General features: G+C 41.6%; 1 protein-coding gene across 3 annotated transcripts; it reads left to right on the top strand.

Annotated features, from left to right (window-relative positions):
* glrbb (glycine receptor, beta b) lies at window positions 1–20,045 on the top strand. Of its 3 annotated transcripts, none has more exons than XM_061686307.1 (10): window positions 1–283; window positions 4,014–4,156; window positions 6,804–6,910; window positions 8,297–8,364; window positions 11,026–11,252; window positions 11,903–11,985; window positions 12,066–12,206; window positions 13,024–13,176; window positions 15,848–16,149; window positions 18,318–20,045. In XM_061686307.1, the coding sequence occupies exons 2-10, from the start codon at window positions 4,032–4,034 to the stop codon at window positions 18,612–18,614; spliced, it is 1,503 nt and encodes a 500-aa protein (XP_061542291.1). In that variant the 5' UTR covers window positions 1–283; window positions 4,014–4,031; the 3' UTR covers window positions 18,615–20,045. The 3 variants fall into 3 exon arrangements, 2 of the variants coding, with proteins under 2 accessions (XP_061542291.1, XP_061542292.1); XM_061686308.1 differs by lacking the exon at window positions 18,318–20,045 and adding an exon at window positions 14,952–15,058 and having other exon boundaries at window positions 15,848–16,017; XR_009769231.1 differs by lacking the exons at window positions 15,848–16,149; window positions 18,318–20,045 and adding an exon at window positions 14,952–15,008 and having other exon boundaries at window positions 13,024–14,095.
* Window positions 20,046–20,201: the final 156 nt, after the last annotated feature.

Genomic DNA, 20,201 nt, shown 5'->3' with positions numbered 1-20,201 from the left:
TGACAGGTAGCAGCCAGCGAGCCTCCATCTTGGGCTTCGCAGAGCAGCCGAAATATATCCCAAACAACAACAACACAGCCAGGATGTCGCTTGGGCGCGATGATGTGAGTCTCCTTTAAAGATAACAGCTCGCTAAAAGAGGCCGCTTTAAAGCCCCCCGGAGGGAAGGAGCATGGAAAGGAGCGGCAGCGGCTGGTCGGGAAGGCGGCGTTAACGACGATTAGCCCCAGCAAGCTTTCGCCGGTCGGTTCGGAGGGGACTTTTTCGACAAACGTCTTGACAGGTGACGAATAAGACTAAACGTTTTGACGTAATGCTCGTTATGTTTACGTTCGTGACGTGTCCCGGTCGCCATTTTAGGGAGGGAGTGGGGGTCCTTGTGTACGTGTTTGCGTGTGCTGGCGTCCCCGTGCCATCCCTTCCCAACGTGGTGGTCGCTGTTTGCTCTCCGATGCAACAGCAAACTGTGTTGCACGCATCCACTTAAATGCTGCTTGTCGCCTGTTAATATGTTGACACGACATTTAGGTGCACCTGCACAAGCTAACACAAGACTTGTAGCTTCACTTGAACGGTATGGGAGAGCTCACTTCCGCCAAGGCCAGAAATTGTACACATTACTACATCTCCACCTCCAGTACTATCTAATATTATATGTAATATATCTAATATAATGATATCTAAATGTTTTCGATACAGAGACCAGCTCAACATACATATTAACTGTATTAAACGTATACTTTATTTAGCATCACTACTAGCACACAGTACTTGACGCCCACGGTTCACTTTTTTTTCTTCTCAATAACTGCCTGCATAAATATTTAATATTTTATTTATTTATACTGTAAATATATTACAAACTATGATCTCAAAACAGTTTAATATAATCTCACACAGTGCCAGTACCTTAAAACAGTACCCTGCACGTCCTGCATGCCAATTGCCAATGTGATATTTATTAATTTTTTTGAAAAATTCTTATTATTTTGTTCTTGTGTTTTATGTTGATTCCTATGTACAGCACTTTGTTACGGCAGTGCGTGTTGTTTGAGTGCTCTTAAAAAAAAAAAAAAAGTTGAGTTGAGTACCGTCAAAAATAAATGGCTTACCGTTGATTTGAGTTTGAAAAAAGAACCCGGAAATACAAAGTCTCTCAATAACTTCCACTAACAACCCAGGTTAAATTCATCTCATCTCATACTTACAGATCTCCCGTCTCAGTCGAGAGCCTACTTCCTTGATGCCAATGAATTTACTGCTTTCCTATTTAGACAGGGCTTGGGTGGTATTTTTTGACATTTCAGAGAGAGTGCAAAAATGTCGAATATATGAGTTTTTCAGCAAATAGCTGTGGAATAATTCCACAGTGTAAAAAAAAAAAAAAAAAATGCAAATAGGTGACTTTGTGAATAGTGAACCGTGAATACTGCGGGGAATTACTGTATATATTATTAACAATATTGTGCTGTATTCGGCAGCACAGTGGTTGAGTGAGTTTCAGAGTTTGAATCTCTGCTGAGGCCTGCCTGAGTGGAGTTTGCATGTTCATAGCTTGAGTGATTATTCTTATTCTTATTTTTATTTTTAAATCTCGTTACTCTGGCTTCCTTCCACATTCCAAAAACATGCACGTATTGGAATGAAGTGCCAATATTCTCAGCATTAGAAAAGTCCATTAATGCATGCGTGTCAGTTTGCCTCTACCCTTCCGCGTGACACCGTCTGCTCTTTAAACACTGACGTGATCAAACAGAACGAGGGCGATCTTGTCCATTGGTCGCAGAGAGACGACTTCAGCTCGAGGCAAAGTCACTTGTGAAAGATTTGTGGTTGGCTAGCAGGCTTGCCCGGCAATGTTTTAATGATTTGTCAACAGCTTCTTTTTTATTATTATTATTTTTTTCCCCCCCCTCCCTCTATGACGTGAACTCTATTACCGGCACTGCCTGAAGTTGACGACAGAGCTATAATTGTTTCTTTAATTGAAAACCTGAATGGAATACTGCTTGTTACAAAGGCAGTGTTGAGTGTTGTCGGCTACGTGGGAAATTATCAATCACTTAATATAGTTTAAGCCTCCTTTAATCCTTGAATGCTCTGAACTAAGGCCTTGCGAGATTTCCTGAGGTCTCACATAACGGCAGGAACGTTTAGAACTTTGTACGATTTTAGAGTAGGGACCCACTGATGCCACTTTTTGAGACAAAGTATGAGTACTTACATTTGAGTACTGCCTGATACAGAGCATCTATACTTGATAATGCCATTACGTCTTGCAGTTGTGATGAAAATTTGTTTAATTTTCACCAAATATTGCTTCCTGGTAGATATACAGTATGTCAGGGTGTTAAATTGCTATTGGTGCATTTTTACAAATATGAGTACTGTACAGACGTACTGCATCGGCACTGATGCTGGTATTGGTATCGGCGCATTCCTACTTTCCAGGCTTTTTTTTTCTACGTAACATTTCAATTAACACAATGGCAGATAATTGAGAACAAAGACCTTTCTTTGTTTCTGACGCACACGATGATTCGCTGACGTGTCACAGCGACAGAGTGTTGCACCAACTTCTGGTGAGAAGAAATTACTCGATGTGAAATATTTTTTTGCCTTTAGTATTTAGGAGTCCCCGATATCTTGAAATTGCCCGGTATCGGGCCCAATAACGATACCTGGTATCGGTACTCGCCCCTCCCTACTTGTAATCATAAACTACCAGCAGATTTGTTTTTGTTATTTATTAGCTTTTAAATATCATAGGCAATATTGTTTGTGAATTTGCATTCAAAATTTGAGCCAACCAAAACTACTTCATCTTTTTCGAAGAAACTTTGTGGAGAGGTGCGACATGGGCCAAAGAAGATATTTTTACATTCTGGTAGAGAGTTACCAAGGTTTGACTTCGGTGGAGGTGAATAGAAAGACAGCTCGGACTCCTGTCTTGATGAATGAAACCGCACTGACCTAGCGAGGGAAAAGTGGAGTTAAAAGGTGTCGAACTGGGCGATGGCGATGACGTCTACTTAAGAATATGACGATTAATGAGCAAGCAAGGAGTGGGTAGGAAGTCTGGGCCAAGGGAGTCCATCTCCGCAATAAACTGACAGTTCATGTGCAGGATGCAAGTTTGGCTGCGATATCCCAATAATGTACAACGTTACAAAGGCGACTGCGTCACACGGTTGATTTATGACTCCTTTTGCAGCATACATGACCCGCCTCTTAATAGATGTGCTGTGTTTGTATTCCCTCGCATGGGGGCGAAGGGTTGGCTTTACGCTAAACAGTACACACGGGTTCAAATGATATTGATGATGGTGGCGCGTATTATGGAAGTCCTACACTCGACTGCACGTCTAAGTGGACACTAATTTGTGGCGCCCTCCTGTTTAGAGGTCGCATTGCTCCGACAACACCCGAATTATGAATCAGTCGCGGTACTCATAATTGATTGGTTTTACGCTTGGAGCCTGTCACTTTGATTTGTTTACATTTTTGGATGTCTGCTATGCATAAAAAGTGACATTTTGGACAATAGGTACAGTTTAGAAGCCCAGGTTTCCATTCAATGAGATGGTTTGGTTCACTTCAGTAGTAGTAATCTGTTGTCATGGTGTTAGTCATAGTAGTTGTTGTAAAAGTAGCCTTTTTCCATTTATTTTCTACAAATGAACAATCAGATTTTCTTAATTCTTCAATCCAAGTCAGAAGCTTTGTTTTATGTTTTACCTTCTTCCCATTCTGGACGTGACCATTTCCCATCCACCAATAAATATGTTGCCCTCCTGCTAGCCCCTCCCCTTTTGATACCCCACCAATGTGCTGGCGTGCCAAAAACTAGTACCTCATACCATACAGTTTCTATACTGCTGGCCTCCTTCCCACCAAGTTGTACGATTCTGTTCTGTTCGTATTTTTCGACGTTTCTATGGTAAGAGAGGAAAAAAAAAAATCTGTACAGTTTTTAAAGCGTCTTCTTCATTTGTATTTTCGTACCCCGCCAGGCTCCACTCACACACAGGATGGGCGTCAAGAAGAAACTGGTGGTCTTCCTCCTGGTCCTGTGCGTTTGCCTCCAGGGAGCGTCTGCCAAAGAGAAGGGAACCAAGAAGGGGAAGAAGAAAGGGAAGCAGGTTTACTGCCCGTCGTAAGTACAACAAACTAACACAACAGCAACACAGAACTAATAACTTGTGCCGCATCCAGTTCGATTACTTTCTTTAGTTTTACTCTACAATTTCAACCAAATTGTGGCCGGGGGAGTTTATACTTAACTGCAGATGGGGGGGTGGGGGGTGGGGGGTGAATGTTACCAGTATATTACAAAGTATGTCTAGTTAATGTGGTGTTTAAAACAAAATAAAAAAGGGCAACAGTCATCCCCACATTTTCACTGTTCACTCTTCACAAATTCCTGTATTTATTTATGTTTTGTGCCGTTTTCTGTCACACCGTAACGTAAGATGCCACAAGATGGCATCTAGTAGGGAAGTTGTACATTGGTGTCAAGGAAGTACGTATGTTGCTGTGACTTCTCGACAGAGAAGAGGGGAGGGGCTAAGTTTAGCGTGGGTTGTTAGCGGAGGAAGTTACGAGTCTTCCTAGTATGTGCATGTACTTGCTGTGCATTTAAAAAAAAATAAAAAAACAATCGTCTGTAATTATTTATTTTTAAGGGTAATGTGTAAGATGAGTTTGAAATGATAAACTGTTCCAGGACTGTATTTTGTGTTACCGTCAATTTAGGGTTTAAACTATGAATATATGCAATTATGAATTATTTGTGTTTTTCAGTCCCTATTTGCTGTATGGATATTAATCTTCCCACAATCCTTAGGATTTGGTCCAAATTCCAATTTATTGTTACGTCATATTAACGAGTGGGGTCAAAAAAAGAGCATGTAGAGCAGTCCACACTCCTGACTTGACTTGATTTTTTTCCACAAAGTGAAAGTTGGCTCCCACAGTGTACCGTAATGATGTGTGGGAAGAATAAACGGGAGAGTCGTCAAGTCATTTGTTTGACCAAATAAAGCGGCAAATGTACATCAAGGTCCCAACGGGACTCTATATACAGGATATCTATATGTATGTATACTGTATATACAGTATATTGAAAAGTTGTCCCCCAACGGGACCCGTGCACTCTATATACAGGATATCTATATGTATGTATACTGTATATACAGTATATTGAAAAGTTGCCTTAAATGGTAACAAATGCAGCGCAAGCTGTATAACATACGTCACGTCTTTTGCGGAGCCACTTGGTTTCACTTGAGCTGCAGAGCTTGTTAAAAGATCGAGGCTTGGAAAAGGAGGAGGTTTATCGGACTGGAATTATGCGTTTGACTTTGATCATGGCAACAACACACACACTCCCGCAACATTCCCGCAGAGCGCTCACACCGTTCCGGGGGATGTGAGGGATAACGTTTATATAATGACATGTAAAGTGCTTGGAGGGGGGGGGGTTCTTTGGCAGGAGGTTTCATTGCCACCCACAGGGGGGAAGGCTTTCTCTTCTTCTCTTTTCTGCTCGTCTGCCAGAGCTGTTCCTGCTGCCTCTCCGCCTCCGCCATCCAAACATCCCAAAAATCTGCACTCTTATTATATGTTGCGGCGGCGGCTTGCTTCAAACGCAAAGGAGATTGTGTGTGTGTGTGTGTGTGTGTGTGCAGATTCTTGATATGAAAACATCAGACCATCAGTCAGGGGAAGTGACTGATAGAAACGGATAATCCTAATCCTTTTTAGGGGGGAAAAAAGTCTATTTGATTATAAAAGTATATTCTTTAGAAAAAAAAGTCATCTGAGAAAAAAGTATATTTTAGATTTAAAAAAGTTTCATATTTTCAAGAAAAAAAAAAGACAAAAGTTGTATATATTCAGAAAAAGTAACATTTCAGCAAAAAATGGGTATTTTGGATTCAAAGTCACGTTTTGGAAAAATAAGATGGGAAAAGCTCCAGCACGCCCGCGAACCTAGTGAGGAGAAGCGGCTCAGAAAATGGATGGATGGATGAAGTTGTATATTTAAGAAACAGTTGTATTTTCAAGGTAGGACAACATTTTCAGCTTTGCGCTACTGGGATGACAGGCAAAAAGCTAGGGTGTTGTGACAAGGCGTGCAGCCATAAAGACAGAAGAAGCATGGATTGTATTTTCACAGCACTTCAACACCTTCTTAAGAATTTGACTTGTCAATTCGTTTAGCGGATTGCAGCGGATACAGTGCCCAATACAAATACCCCCCCCCCAGCCTCATGTCCACAACTTAGAAAAATGCTGGATCTTCACTCAGCCTGGCTGTCAAGTCATGGGTGGAGAAACTTGGTGTGGGAGTGGAATTGTGCAAATTAGATGCACTATGTCATCACAATCTAACAAAATTCTGAAAGCTTTGCTCAGCCACATTTTCAGAAATAGGCAAGTGAACCATTTTTGGGGGTTTAACCTCACATATTATGGGAGGGCAGGCACTCAAGAGACTATTGGTAACTGTTTGTATACAAGACATTAAAAATGAACTTTTCCATCACGTCTCCTTTAACATAGACATGCTTGATGCCTGGATGTTAAGTCTTTTGAAGTGATTCAGATGTTTTCGTCGGTTCCCCAGCTGAAAGACAGATCACGTCACTTTATGTCCATTCGCATTGTTTGGGTGGTCCCATTCTCGCCAGACGCTAATGGAATCCACCACTGGTAGCCCCTCCTGAAGTCTTAATTCAATCAGAGAGGAGAGCAGGAATGTGACTGCCCTACGCTCTCCTTCTTTTGTTTGTTTGCAGGCAACTGTCATCCGAAGATCTGGCCCGTGTTCCTGCCAATTCCACTAGTAACATCTTGAATAGGTTACTCATCAGCTACGATCCCAGAATACGGCCCAACTTCAAAGGTAAGTCCGAATTTCTCTTCATCTCCTCCATCTGTCTGCCTGGCTTTTATGAAGGCCGCCGGATCGCCGGTGTCATGCTAATTTCCCAACAGCTTCTGAGAATTCTGAGATGTCTCAGATTCACACGCATGCTGTGATTTGAGGGAAAATGTATTGAAGCTCAAAATAAGTAAATATGGTTCTTCGATCAGATTTTCCTAGTTATTGCTGTACACGTCATTTTATTTCGCTAATGTTTCTCCAATTTCCAGGGCTTTCTGTAATGTGTTTACATTTCATAAACAGTAAAAAAATAAAATAAAAATGTTTACATAATTTTTTTTTTCACAAACTATAAACGTTTGTCTGATCCCAAAACACTTAAATATCATTTCAAAGTCATCTAGTCAATGACTGAACAGTGATGGTTAGGATGACACCATCATTCGTTCAAAAATGAAAACAAGGGTACATTCAAATCTTGATAGCAGTTTGTAAACTCCACCTTTAAATTACCTTCAATTTTCAGTTAATTCCCATGGAAAGATTCCAATTTGGAATCGTTGCAAAATTCCCCATCTTAAATCCCGTGGAAATTTACAAGAAACTCTTCACCTCTTTGCAAGTTGAGTTGCGTACACATCCGATGGGTACAATTCCTCGTTCCGTGTCGCCTCTCGACCCATCACGATTGTAAAGTCAACTCGTGGGCACAATTGTCCTACACAATATCGGTGCCAGCACCCTATTGATTTTGGTATCTGACCAATGTTGGCTGAGGTAGATCATAAGCTCCTTGTCACCGATCCACCAGTTAAAATGCTTGAGCCATCTTTAGACAATTATCGGACTATTTTTGTAAGAAGACAACTTAATTTTGTTTTTATGCGCGTTTGCTGTGTCCACTATGATGCGTAAAATGCAGAGGAAGAATAAAAGGTGTTTCTTAACTATATCTATCCCCCAAAAATGTAAAAAGTGAACAGAAGTGTCCGTTTTCTCACTTTTTACAGCGCGTGGTACAATAAACATTCAGCCTCTCGCCACAAACCTCCCAGAAAAACTGGCGAGCGTTTGACTGATGTCCTCAACAGTCGTCTTCGGGTCGATCCTCGGATATTTTCCGTCCTCGGGCTCCTTGGCACGAGTCGTCAGCGGGCCCATGCTTCTGCCAGCCTAATCGACTGCCTCCACGAGCGAAACATCTGTTCTCCATTCCAGAGTGACCCAACAAAGTCATCCATTAGCAGTGTGTCAGGATCTCTCTCTCAAAAAAAAAAAAAACAGCACATTCCTTTGACCAAAGTTATAAAACCTCCCGCTATGATAAGGATTCAGACCTATTAGAAAATGATCTCAAATCAAACCGCATGACCTCACTGATGCTATCTTTTCTTCCAAACCCAGGAATACCTGTGGAAGACAGAGTGAACATTTTCATCAACAGCTTCGGCTCCATCCAGGAGACGACCATGGTGAGCATGTAGCTCGACGAGCCATATTTCAGTCAGTCAGTCGGTCGGGCCTGAAAAAGTGTTTTATCGCACGAGTGTGAGGGCAAATTCTCACGCCCTAGCTCATTGAATGGCTTCATTTCTGATACTTTGAAAGCTAATGAAGGGAAGAGACTCAAGGACAGGCCTTCACAGGAAACAATAACTGGAGCAACCAATGAGGTCCTAATGTCCTCAATACACTGCTGATCAAAAGTTACAAATAGTCAAATTTGAAGTTGAATCTAAAGTGCACTACAGTATAACCTTTACAGGTGAACTTAATTTGACCTCTCCATTTTTGGATGAGAAGCACATGTCCACTTAATCACATCGCAGGGTCCTGCAATGTTGGTGTGCTGTATTGCTATGTTAGTGAATTAATTGTAAAATTCATAATGTAAGACATGACCAGCAGAGAGACGTGTTTACAAAAATAGCATCGCTGTTGCGGTCAATTCTAACTCTTTAAATAACACACATGGAGCAGGCCAGAGTGTTATATACCGGTACTTACTTTACTTGATAACTACTAAAGAGGACACGGGGAAACAGTGTCAGGAATGTGCTAATGACTATACAGTATAACTGGGGATGAAAAGAATGCCCGTATTTTTTCACATCGCAATATATAGGGTTGAAAACAAAAACCTCAATCTCATTTTTTTATTATTTTTTTTTCCCCCCAATATCATACACCCCTACTGGTTTGTTTTATGTTGTCGCCATCTGGAGCTCATGTATGTTACCATAGCGACTGGTGGGTGGGGATATTTATCCACATGGATATTGCCTCAACTGTATGTACTTTCACACAGCGGCATTGCAGAAAATTGTTCCACACAGCCTGCTTCCGTCCTCTTTTAAGGCCACCTATAAGGTAGGAAATTTGAGTGAGACAGAAGTCAGAAAACCTCAAAATGGGAGACTGCCATCCTCCCCTCGTTTCACTTTGTGGGGTCTGCAATGTCACGACAACCCTCTTCTCATCATTCACCACCCCGACACCCCCCACCCCTCCGCCAGTGCTGCCGTTAGCACATCTATTTTTCGCTCCGAGGATGACTAATTCGATGCTGTGGCAGTTGTTTTTCTTTTACAGTGGCTCAATTTTGCAATTTGCTGGTTGTGTTAAATCTCTCCAGAAGGGAAGCTTGACTCCGAGCCCAAAAAAATTAAAATAACTTGAGTTCCACGGCTTACTCATTTGTACAAAGGCGAAAGGTGTGTCAGAGCAGGCCCCCGAGTGGACCAGAAGAAATGATAGCATGCCTTTGAAATCTTGCTAAAGCAGAAACATACTTACAGTATTGGCTCGCTGACTCAATGCTTTGAAGCGGTTTTGCGTGACGACTGTACGTCTAAACAAAGCATTCTGCGTTTTTTTCCCCTTGATACACGCAGAAACGACACTCCTCATAAAAATTGCCCAACAAAGACCTGACAAGCCGAGGCGCTAAGCAAACTCATTGTGATGTGTGACAGCCAGATGGGATGTGAGAAGGTGATTTACAGTGCTAAAAAGGGCGGGGCTGACTCAGATGTAGCAGGTGAAACTGCTCAGTGAGTCTCGGAGAAAAAAAATAAAAAATCCCTAAACACACCTAGAAACATATCATACAATGTCAAAGAAAAACCAGACTCCATGGTCCAAAATTCTCACGATTGTGCATCCAGCCTGTCAAGCACCTGCCACAGCAACAGGTGGCGCTACACAATAAATACTCCATTTTGGGTCCGCGGGTGGTCCAAACAGCCTTGAGAGGTTCAAGGCTGCATAGGGCTCCTGTCACTTTCAATCAATTTGTGAATGTTCTAATTAGCCAAACATGAGTAGAAGAGCAGATTGTTGTCCTAGTGTGCGTGTGTGTGTGTGTGTGTTCCGCTAGTAGGAGCACTGGCCTGCAGCAGGAAGGACAGAACCAAGTTAGTCCAGCTTCTTAGGGGTTATGGGTATGCATGTGAAGAGGCCTTCTGGTCTGCAGCTGCAGGGCTTCTATGAAGTCAAGTGTATGTGCGTCTGTATGTATGTATGTGTGTGTGAGTGTGTTAGTGCAGGGTTACAGAACATCAGATGACCTATGTAATGTATGCTTCCATGAAGAACACATGTAGGCAACTGTTGCCGGGGCGGTCGCTTGTTGCTATCAAAGGTTGGCAGGAGGTGAACGTAGTTTGAGACACGCATGTCAACGCGGCATTTGACTAAGGGGTGATATTGCAGCATAATATTTATGTGACAGTAGACTTGTTGATTGTAATTGGGATTCGAGTGGGCGCGGGAAAGCGAACATCGAATCTGAATTTTCAGACTCGAATCAGAAGGAATCTTAGAATATCGAATGTTATTGTGACACTACTGCCACTGCTGCCATGCCACATTCAATTTGATCAAATATTCCACGATTTTTAGCCTGTGTTTATGGTTGACGCCATTTAGACTTACTATGCATAGTTTCTTCAAGATGCCATCTCCACATAATGCAAGATCTTCTTAAATACTACCTAACGGGCAGCAAAAGTCCACACTTGAAAAAGTGACTCTACAGTTGCTGCTGTTTTAGTTCGCAATTAATTTCAAATTGGTAAAACTATGTACCCATCCCCGGAAACTGACACTTTGTGCTGCGTTCAACCTGGCAGGACTACCGAGTCAATATCTTCCTGCGGCAGCGCTGGAACGACCCGCGGCTCAAGCTGCCGCAGGACTTCAAGTCCGACTCGCTCACCGTGGATCCCAAGATGTTCAAATGCCTGTGGAAGCCCGACCTGTTCTTTGCCAACGAGAAGAGCGCCAACTTCCACGACGTCACGCAGGAGAACATCCTTCTCTTCATCTTCCGCAACGGCGATGTGCTCATCAGTATGAGGTATTGCAATTAAATAGTTACAGGAATGGAATACCGTGTTTCTCCGATCGACGTGAAATTGGGCGGATATGTCTATCATTACAGGATGCATGAAAAAAATCTTAAGGACTTACGCCTGAAATGAAACAGAAAGTCGGCCATTTTGGTTTGAAGCAGCCATTTTGGGGCGAATTCTCGAGCTCCTACTTTAGTGAACTCTGACTAGGGAATTTGCCCAAATGAACACAAATCAGAAACCGGTATCCTAAATAGATGGGCAACACTAAATTGCTAAGATGTTTTGCCTATCCTTTCTAAAGTGGGCGGGAGACAGGATCAAATGATCATTTTGAGGACAAGCCATAATATAGGGTCCATTTTTCACTGCTTGCAGATTTAATGATCACTTTGGTATTAGATCTATTTGGTCACCCAGTGAATTAACTTGACTGCATAGCAGTACACAATTACCTGTGCAAAATCTAAAAGTAAAGCACTAAAGTAGTGATATAATTTCCCAGAGGCGTCTGTAGACAGGTTGTAATGATGTGCGGGTATAATTTCATAGTTTGTAGAGCTAGAATATGCTCGCTATTAATCTCTCACAAATGAGTCCCCTGCTGCGGTGAAAATGAACGGCATTCAAAAAAATGTCTTCCTCCAACCCGCAGGTTGTCCGTCACGCTGTCTTGTCCGCTGGACCTGACTTTGTTCCCCATGGACACCCAGAGGTGCAAAATGCAACTGGAAAGCTGTGAGTTTGACAACAACAAAAATGTAGTGCTTAAGGCCATGGCCAACGAAAATAGGTGTGTATTTTGTGTGTCAATCCAGTTGGCTACACCACGGACGACCTGCAGTTCATGTGGCAGACGGGGGACCCCGTGCAGATGGACGCCATCGCCCTGCCCCAATTTGACATCCGACAAGAAGACATCGACTACGGCAACTGCACCAAGTTCTACGCAGGAACAGGTACCGTTGTCGTTGCATTGCATGCAGGTTACCATGGCAACAAAGACAGGCGCGATGGTAGACTGCGCTCGTGACAGGCAGCAGCGCAAAGCTCGTTTGAGATTCGCGCTCATGTATTACATCGAACTTCCCTTTGGACTAACTCTGTAAAGGACATGTTAGAGGCTAGACAGTGAGGCACTTTTGTCAGTGTGTATTCATAGTAACGCATGGACAGCACGCATCCTACGCAATTCTTGATTATGTCGGACAATTCCAATAAAGGGGTTCAATTTAGCTTTAATTCCAGGGAAGGATAAGTCACACCATGACAAGGGGGGTAAAGGGAGCCCAAGCACTAGCTGTGAAGAAAGTCTCTAATAGAAACGTTCAATTAAATAGATAATTTTTTTTCTTTAGTTAATTAATTGAAATTACCGTGTCAAAATTCCAGCTTTAAGTAGGTGAGCAAGAGAGAGAGAGCGAGGGAGTAGTAGCGCTGGATATGAAGAAATGGTATGTTGTGTTGAATAGAAAAGGGTAGTTAAGTGTCTTATATGTTTCTTTAATGAATTGAAATGTATGTGTTAGAGTCGTGGCCTTAACAACGATAATTTAAAGGGGTGAACAAGACAGAGTGAGAAATCAGTAGCATTAGGAATGAAGGAAGGGCAGCCGTGTTTCGTGTCGTTTTTTTTAACATGTTGTCTTTCTTTAATCAACCAGTTAGTGTTTGAACAAGTCCAATACTTTTGTTCATATACTCAGAACGTAAACCTAAACCGTGTTTTGTGTGTTGTTCCATGAGACATACAGTATGTCACTTCTGGTCTGGCAGGCTACTACACTTGCGTGGAGGTCATCTTCACCCTGAGGCGACAGGTGGGCTTCTACATGATGGGCGTTTATGCGCCCACGCTGCTCATCGTGGTGCTCTCCTGGCTGTCCTTCTGGATCAACCCCGACGCCAGTGCTGCACGAGTGCCGTTGGGTGAGGCGACTATTTTCGGAGGTCGTGTACTGTCCCACGTCTGCTGACAAAATATGTATAATTATCCCAGGGGGATCAGTCGGAGGGTGGTTGTGATAATGAGATAGTTAGGTGTGCAAGCCCACCTTGTACTAACAGAAAGAACTCTAGGGGGGCGGGTTTGTATGTTTTGGCGGATCACTGATTCTTTCACGGCCGCAACTGTGCCATCAATCACCTGAACGGCGTGAAGGACTTAATCTAGCAGCCATCCGCACGTGTGCCTCTGGATGCCATCGACCAATACAAAACAGATGTGGTTGACAGATGGGATTGAAGTCCTTCACGGAGCAAAGAAGGCCTAGGACTGTGTACACGTGTTCAGGGGCAAGTGGATTCTTGAAAAGATAGCAGCAACTGGAGCGCAACATTGTCTAGTTCATGATAAGGTGACTTCTAAAAGCATCAGACTCCGAATTGAATTAAAAGAATCATTATGGAGGAATGCAGCAGAATGAGGCTGAAGGGAGCATAAACGATATTGTGGAGCAATCGTGTCAGAGTCGAGTTAAATCACATTAGGGTTTCGAACTAAGGTGAGGTAACGTTTTCAATTTAGGATTTCATGCAAAGGTCAGGGTTTCAAGCCAGGGTTCGGGTTTCACATTAAGGTTTTAAGCCTCAGTTAGGGTTTCAGGTGAGGGTTTTAAGCCTGGGTTGTGGGGTCAAAGTATGGTTTTAAATTTTCACTTTAGTGTTATTGTTTCAAACTAGGGTTTGAGACAAAGTATAGTGTTAAATATATTGTCGAAGTTATCATTTATTTGCTTAGCTTGCATGAGTATTATGGACGATTTTGATAAAGGAAGATGTCTCGCCTTCAAGAAGATGACTCAGCAGGAATCATCAGAGAGAAGGACGTGGCCGGGACGTGGCAGGGGTTGGTCCCATGTTTTCACCTTGAAACCCTCCCCTTAGTGTGTTGTGTCTTGTAGCTTAGTACGTTATGTCTTGTAAACTTAGAAACCTCCCTATTTTCAAATATATGCAGGAGCGACGGGAGAGATTGTTTTAGAGCGTGTTGAGAGGCTGTAATCTGAACAATCTCCCATGCGCCCTCCTCGTGAGAAAAAGAAACCAGCGTCTTCATTCCTTTTGTGTCTATTTTTTTATAATGTTGGATAAGATAAATCCAACAGTTAGGGTTTCAATTGTGGGTTAAGATTTCAAGCCAGGGTTATGATTTCAGAGGAAGGTTTTCTGCATACATATGGAGGTGTAAAGGTTGGGTTTGAAATTCAGGTTTTAATAAAAAATGATGATTTTAAAGATTCTTCCGGTTTTCAAATTGGGGTTTCAGTCCTGGGTTAGGATTTCAAAGTATGGTTTCAAATTAAGGTTCTATCTTAGGTTAGGGTTTCAGGCCACTGTTATGGTTTCAAATTAGGGTTTAAAACAAATACTGTATAAGGGCCAAGTCTGGATTAAGTTCTAAAACAATGGTTAAGGTTTCAAGCCAGGGCGGCAGTTCCAAAGTACGGTTTCAAATCAAGGTTCCAAGCCAGGGTTAACATTTCAAATTAAAAATCCAAGGTCAGGGTTTTATTGTAGGGTTTGGCATTAAAGTTTCAAACTTGGGTTAGGGTTTCACAATAATAATTCAAGGGTGTGTGCAAATGACAGTTTCAAGCAGTTTCTTAGTATCAAGGGTTTTCAGAGAAGGTGTGCATGACTTGCATTGTCATCCACTGATCCACTGGTCCTGTGCCTTCACGCGTCCTCCATCCTGCCTCCAGTCGTCCATCATCACCTCCCTCATGTGTCATCATCACCTCCACTCCGCATGGGCGCGTCCTCGTCACTCCTCTCTAAACGGGATCACTGCAGGTCACTCAACACTCAGGTGTGTGCCACCACTCTCATTTGTTACTCTGTGTATGTGTGTGTAAGAGTCTAAAGTTGCTCAAAGGGAATGTAGCAACCTGTCACAAGCGCATTGGGTGGGGGGTGGGAAGCTGCAATGTGATTAAAACAACCTCCTTTAATGAGGGGCCGGTCATATGTATTTAGTGTCCCCCCCGCAGAAACATTCCGTTAGTAAAGGGGAGTGACGCTGGTTAATGAGGGGAATAAAATGGCCACCTATGCTGCAATTTTGGTGGGCTATCCCCTACAAAGAAGTTAGCAGGTCATTTGAGGCTATCAGTTGTCCTAGTGAAGGAACAATCATGAGTCTTAATTGCTGTGGTGCTCACAAGAACAGGCTTTCGGCTTGTTTTGGACTAAGGATGTGTATTTCCTGATAACAGCGAAGGATGATTCACGCTCACAGATTTGATGGCATTCATTCCAATACGATGCCGCATCATTGGCATTTTGATACAACAGTACAATTGGGTTTCAAATTGAGGGTTAGGCTGGGTTAGGCTTTCAAATTAGGGTTTGAAGCCAGTGTTAAACTTTCAAATCGGGGTTTCAAATTAGGGATTGGAATTTAAATTAAGACTTTAAAGTTTAGAGTTTATAATTACAGTTTAAAGCAAAGGTTGTGTTTTTTTAGGCAAAGGCTACGGTTTCAAATGAGGAATTTCAAAGAAGGGTTCTTCTTGATATTGTGATGAAAATATTGTTTTACGATGGACATTGTGTTTTTCTAAGCGCAATGTCCTCAGTTATGTTTCTTCACGCCCAGGCATCCTGTCCGTGCTGTCCCTGTCTTCTGAGTGCACGTCCCTGGCTTCGGAGCTTCCTAAGGTGTCGTACGTGAAGGCCATCGACATCTGGCTGATCGCCTGCCTGCTGTTCGGATTCGCCTCCCTGGTGGAGTACGCCGTGGTGCAGGTCATGCTCAACAGCCCCAAGCGCATCGAGGCTGAGAAGGCCAAGATAGCATCCAAGGAGAAGGCGGTGGGCAAGAGCGCCGCCAACGCCGCCGCCAGGAACAACACCGTCAATGGCACCGGGGGAACGCCGCTCCATGTCAGCACCTTGCATGTCAGTGCATCCCTCCACAATTCGCGCAGCATGCCTTTCCCCATATTTTATAAGTCGTCATATTTAAGGACTTTAGGGATTGCATCACCATTGGGTTTCGGCAGGTTAGTAATCTAAATGCAAAACAAGCAAGAAACCCAAAAGCAAAATGTCTAGGTAACTCAACAGTCGAGACTCAGGTGTGATCCGTTCATGTCATTCATCTTTCCAATTGGATAGGCTTATAAGCACAAGTTAGGTAGGGTCTCAAATTAGCGTTCCAGACAGGTTCAGGGTTTGAAGTTAGGATTTCAAATGAGGTTTTAGGGGTGCGGTAAGGCTTCAAATTAGGATTTTAAGCGATGCCATTTTAGCATTTCAAATTAGAGTTTTAAGACGAGGTGAGGATTTCATGTTAGGGTTGTAAACCAGGGTAATTGTTTTAAAGTAGGGTTATAAGGGTAGCATTTGAAGTTAGGGTTTCAAGCCAGGGTTAAGGTACTAAATTACAGTTCCAGCCAGGCTTAGGGAATCAAATTATGGTTTCAGCAAAGGTTAGGGTTTCAAATTAGGGTTTTAAGTAAAGTTTAAATGTTGAAATTGAGATATGTTACAAGCAGCTCAGATGTAATTAAATGCAAACCAGTGAAATCTAATCTATCGGAATATCTGTGGACTCTATGTGACTCAAGTGTGACTGTGAGTTTGTCATTCATCCATCCAATTGTGCACTAATAGAAGTGAATGTTCCTCTGGAGTCTTCGCTGGTCATCTTTGAGGACGATTGCACCACTTCCATTGTGCTTTAATGAGAAGTGCTTGTCAAAAGCAAATCAACAGAATGAAGCTCGTATGAGCTTAATGACTCCACTGATTGCATTATGTTCCACCCTGTGGGCCTTGAGGGAAGTCCACATCCTCATGGTGGAGCAATAGCCAGAGAAAAAATGGCTAGTCCCATTTCACTGGCCAACAATTTCACAATTTCACTGGCCAAAATCTTACTGCTGTGAGTGTACCTTGATGGAGTTCCTCAAGGGTCTGCCCTTCGCCCAGTGTAATTAACTGCATAGAGTATAGACTTCCCCGGTGCAATCGCTCAACCAAGTAAATCGGACAACTTTTATTCCAAACTGAGCAGCATTTTTTAGATACAACTCTTTAATTGGAGCGATAGAAAATGTAGTGTAATACCTTTCTACATACTAAAGAAAAAGTCATTTTAAATACACAGAACAACCATCTCTTTTTTCATGTGATGAATGGCATGTATGCAACATTTGGATGTGTTCTTTGAGCTGTGTTCCCATTTGCCCTTGGATCCTGATAAGCCCCCTTTCACACTCGTCCTATCTGAATGTACAAAACCGCAACAACTGTGTTGATCATAAGATGTCAGATTCAAATCTAAATAAGGGAAACTTTTCCAACTTTTAATTAATAGCCATAATATTTGAAATAACAAATACTAAATTACTTAAAATCATGTGAATTTAAATAATGTAATAATAATAAAATGTGTTTAAACAAAAAAAATGCATATTTTTTTGTTTTTAAAAATGAATGTATAAAATATATTTTAAAATTTATAAAAATGCTTAATGAATTAAAAATTCCTTATAAGTCCACAGGTAATAAATAAATAAACAGAAACGAGTAAATTAAATACAAAAATGCATAAAAATAAAATACTAGACCATTACAATTACATCCATGCATAAGAATAAATAATAAAGGATTAAAATGTACATTAAGTAATTTAAAATGCATTAAAATAAATTAAAATGCATACAAAATAAATACAGGTGTTCCTTGTCATATGCATTACGTTATTTGAGCCACTGCAAACTAGAGTGGGCCAACTCCATTTTTGTCATTTTGCAGGAGAGTAATTTAAAATTTAACGATTGCCGCCCAATGGTCTTAGTCCAGACATCCGTCATATCTATCACTGTTTCATGAAAGATGATAACATTCACTCATGCCAACATGCGGATGCACTAAACACCCAAGCTTAAAAATAAAGTGCTAAGTGCAACAATGGGCTGACCCTCATATGTCAAAACTGGAACCGAAACTTGTTTTAGACCATTATTCATCTGAAAGACATGCCTAAAGTCGGAATTGGCCCACTGTTGTTCTCAGTGGCTCATTTGCTTATAGATGTTGAAATCAGTTTATCATTCCAGGTGGCGGAGACGCGCTGCAAGAAGGTGTGCACTTCCAAGTCGGACCTGCGCACCAACGACTTCAGCATCGTGGGCTCGCTCCCGCGGGACTTTGAGCTGTCGAACTTTGACTGCTACGGCAAGCCCATCAACACGGCCGGCGGCGGCGGCAAATCGCAGGCCAAGAACAACAAGAAGCCGCCGCCCCCCAAACCAGTCATCCCGTCGGCCGCCAAGCGTGTGGACCTTTATGCCCGCGCCCTCTTCCCCTTCTCCTTCCTCTTCTTCAACGTCATCTACTGGTCGTGTTACTTGTGATCGCCGACGCCCGGACCAACGTCGCCCACCCACGCCCCCCCAAAAATCGGTGTTTCCTCCCAACAAAAGCGTGTTAATTCCACCACCCTTACAAAAGTAAAACTATATAATCTATTTATCTTATCTAAATGTTATTTATCATCACTGCTGATGATTTATTCAAAAGCTTTGCCAAATGCACACTTCTAGAAAAAGAGCTAATATGAGGGGTGGGCAAAGTATGGGCCTGGAGAAACATATGGGCCGGGTAATTTTTTTAATCCGGTCCACAAATTAGTTATGGTGCATCTGAAAAATATTGTTGATGCTTCACTTTTTTTCCATATTGTATTTTACAGCCTTAGTCCAAAACTCAGTCTAAAAAAATCTGAATTCTACACTCAACACCCCATGATGACATGAAAAGGTTTTTGCAAACTTATTATAAATATTTGCAAAAATGGAAAAACAACTTTTCATGTAGAAATTTTCTGATTCCCCCCCCATCCCCCATAAAAATTGCTTAATTAAAATGTAGTCACACCCTTTTATTTATGTTATCATTAACTGATTGTTTCATTGATATACTGTCACTAATGATAAAATCATCAGTAAACTAAAACTCTTTAAATGTACTTTTAATGGCTTTTATTTTTTTATTGAAAAATTGGTTGTTAAATCAATTAGAAATGTAAAAATGGTTGATTTAGTGTGAATAATTAAAAGAGTATTAGTAAAATTACCACTATCATGTACAATTCTGTTTCAAATTTGTTTTTAGATATTGGTTAATTAACTATAAAATTAAATAATGAGAAGATTTTTTAATTACATAATTGAAATATTTTTACATGTACATTTAACACATTTATTAAGTTGGTTAATAAATAATTGATTAGTTGATTGCAATTTAAAATGAAAATATTGTTTGATAGTTACAGATAAACCTTTACATATTTTAGATATGTGAATTTTTTTAGTGTATTCATCTCGTCTACGAATGGATCTTGTTTTATCTATCTTGTTTTAAAACTCAAATTTGACCCGTCAGCAAAAGTTTGCCCACCCCTGGCTTTTATATATATATAAATATATAGCTATATATTTATATGTATTATATATATGTACATAGCTTCTATTTATCATCTGCTTTTTTTTTCTTTGATTTTAACGCGCCAAGCGAAACATTTCGTCGTTACTTTGCATGTTTTCAAAGCCGGGAAACGCATGCATGTGTGAACATAGAAATATAAGGTATAAGTGGGCATTTTAAACAAGACATTTTTTTTGGGTGGGGGTTTCCCTAAGATTCTTTGCTCTTCAGCAACAGCCCCCCCCCCCCCCCCCGCCCCCATCCCCTCCCACTCCTCCACCATGATGTTTTCCACCTGTGTACGCAGGTTGCAAAAAGCAAAAGTTCCAATAAAAAGACTTCACGTAACGTGATGCACACCGAAAGCCGTTGGGATGCTTTATCATTGATGTGCCACTTTAAAAATGAGTTTTTACAGGTTTTCCAGTTCCTAGGTGTCCTAGTAACGTGCGGCTTGTTGTCGTCAAACGATCAAGATTTAAAGCTTTTTTTTTTTTTTTTTTTTTTTTAGCGTG

Source organism: Phycodurus eques, chromosome 9, assembly GCF_024500275.1.
Source record: "Phycodurus eques isolate BA_2022a chromosome 9, UOR_Pequ_1.1, whole genome shotgun sequence".
NCBI lineage: Eukaryota > Metazoa > Chordata > Actinopteri > Syngnathiformes > Syngnathidae > Phycodurus > Phycodurus eques.
Note: the sequence above shows the minus strand (reverse complement) of the source record. Positions and strands in the feature narration are given on the sequence as shown.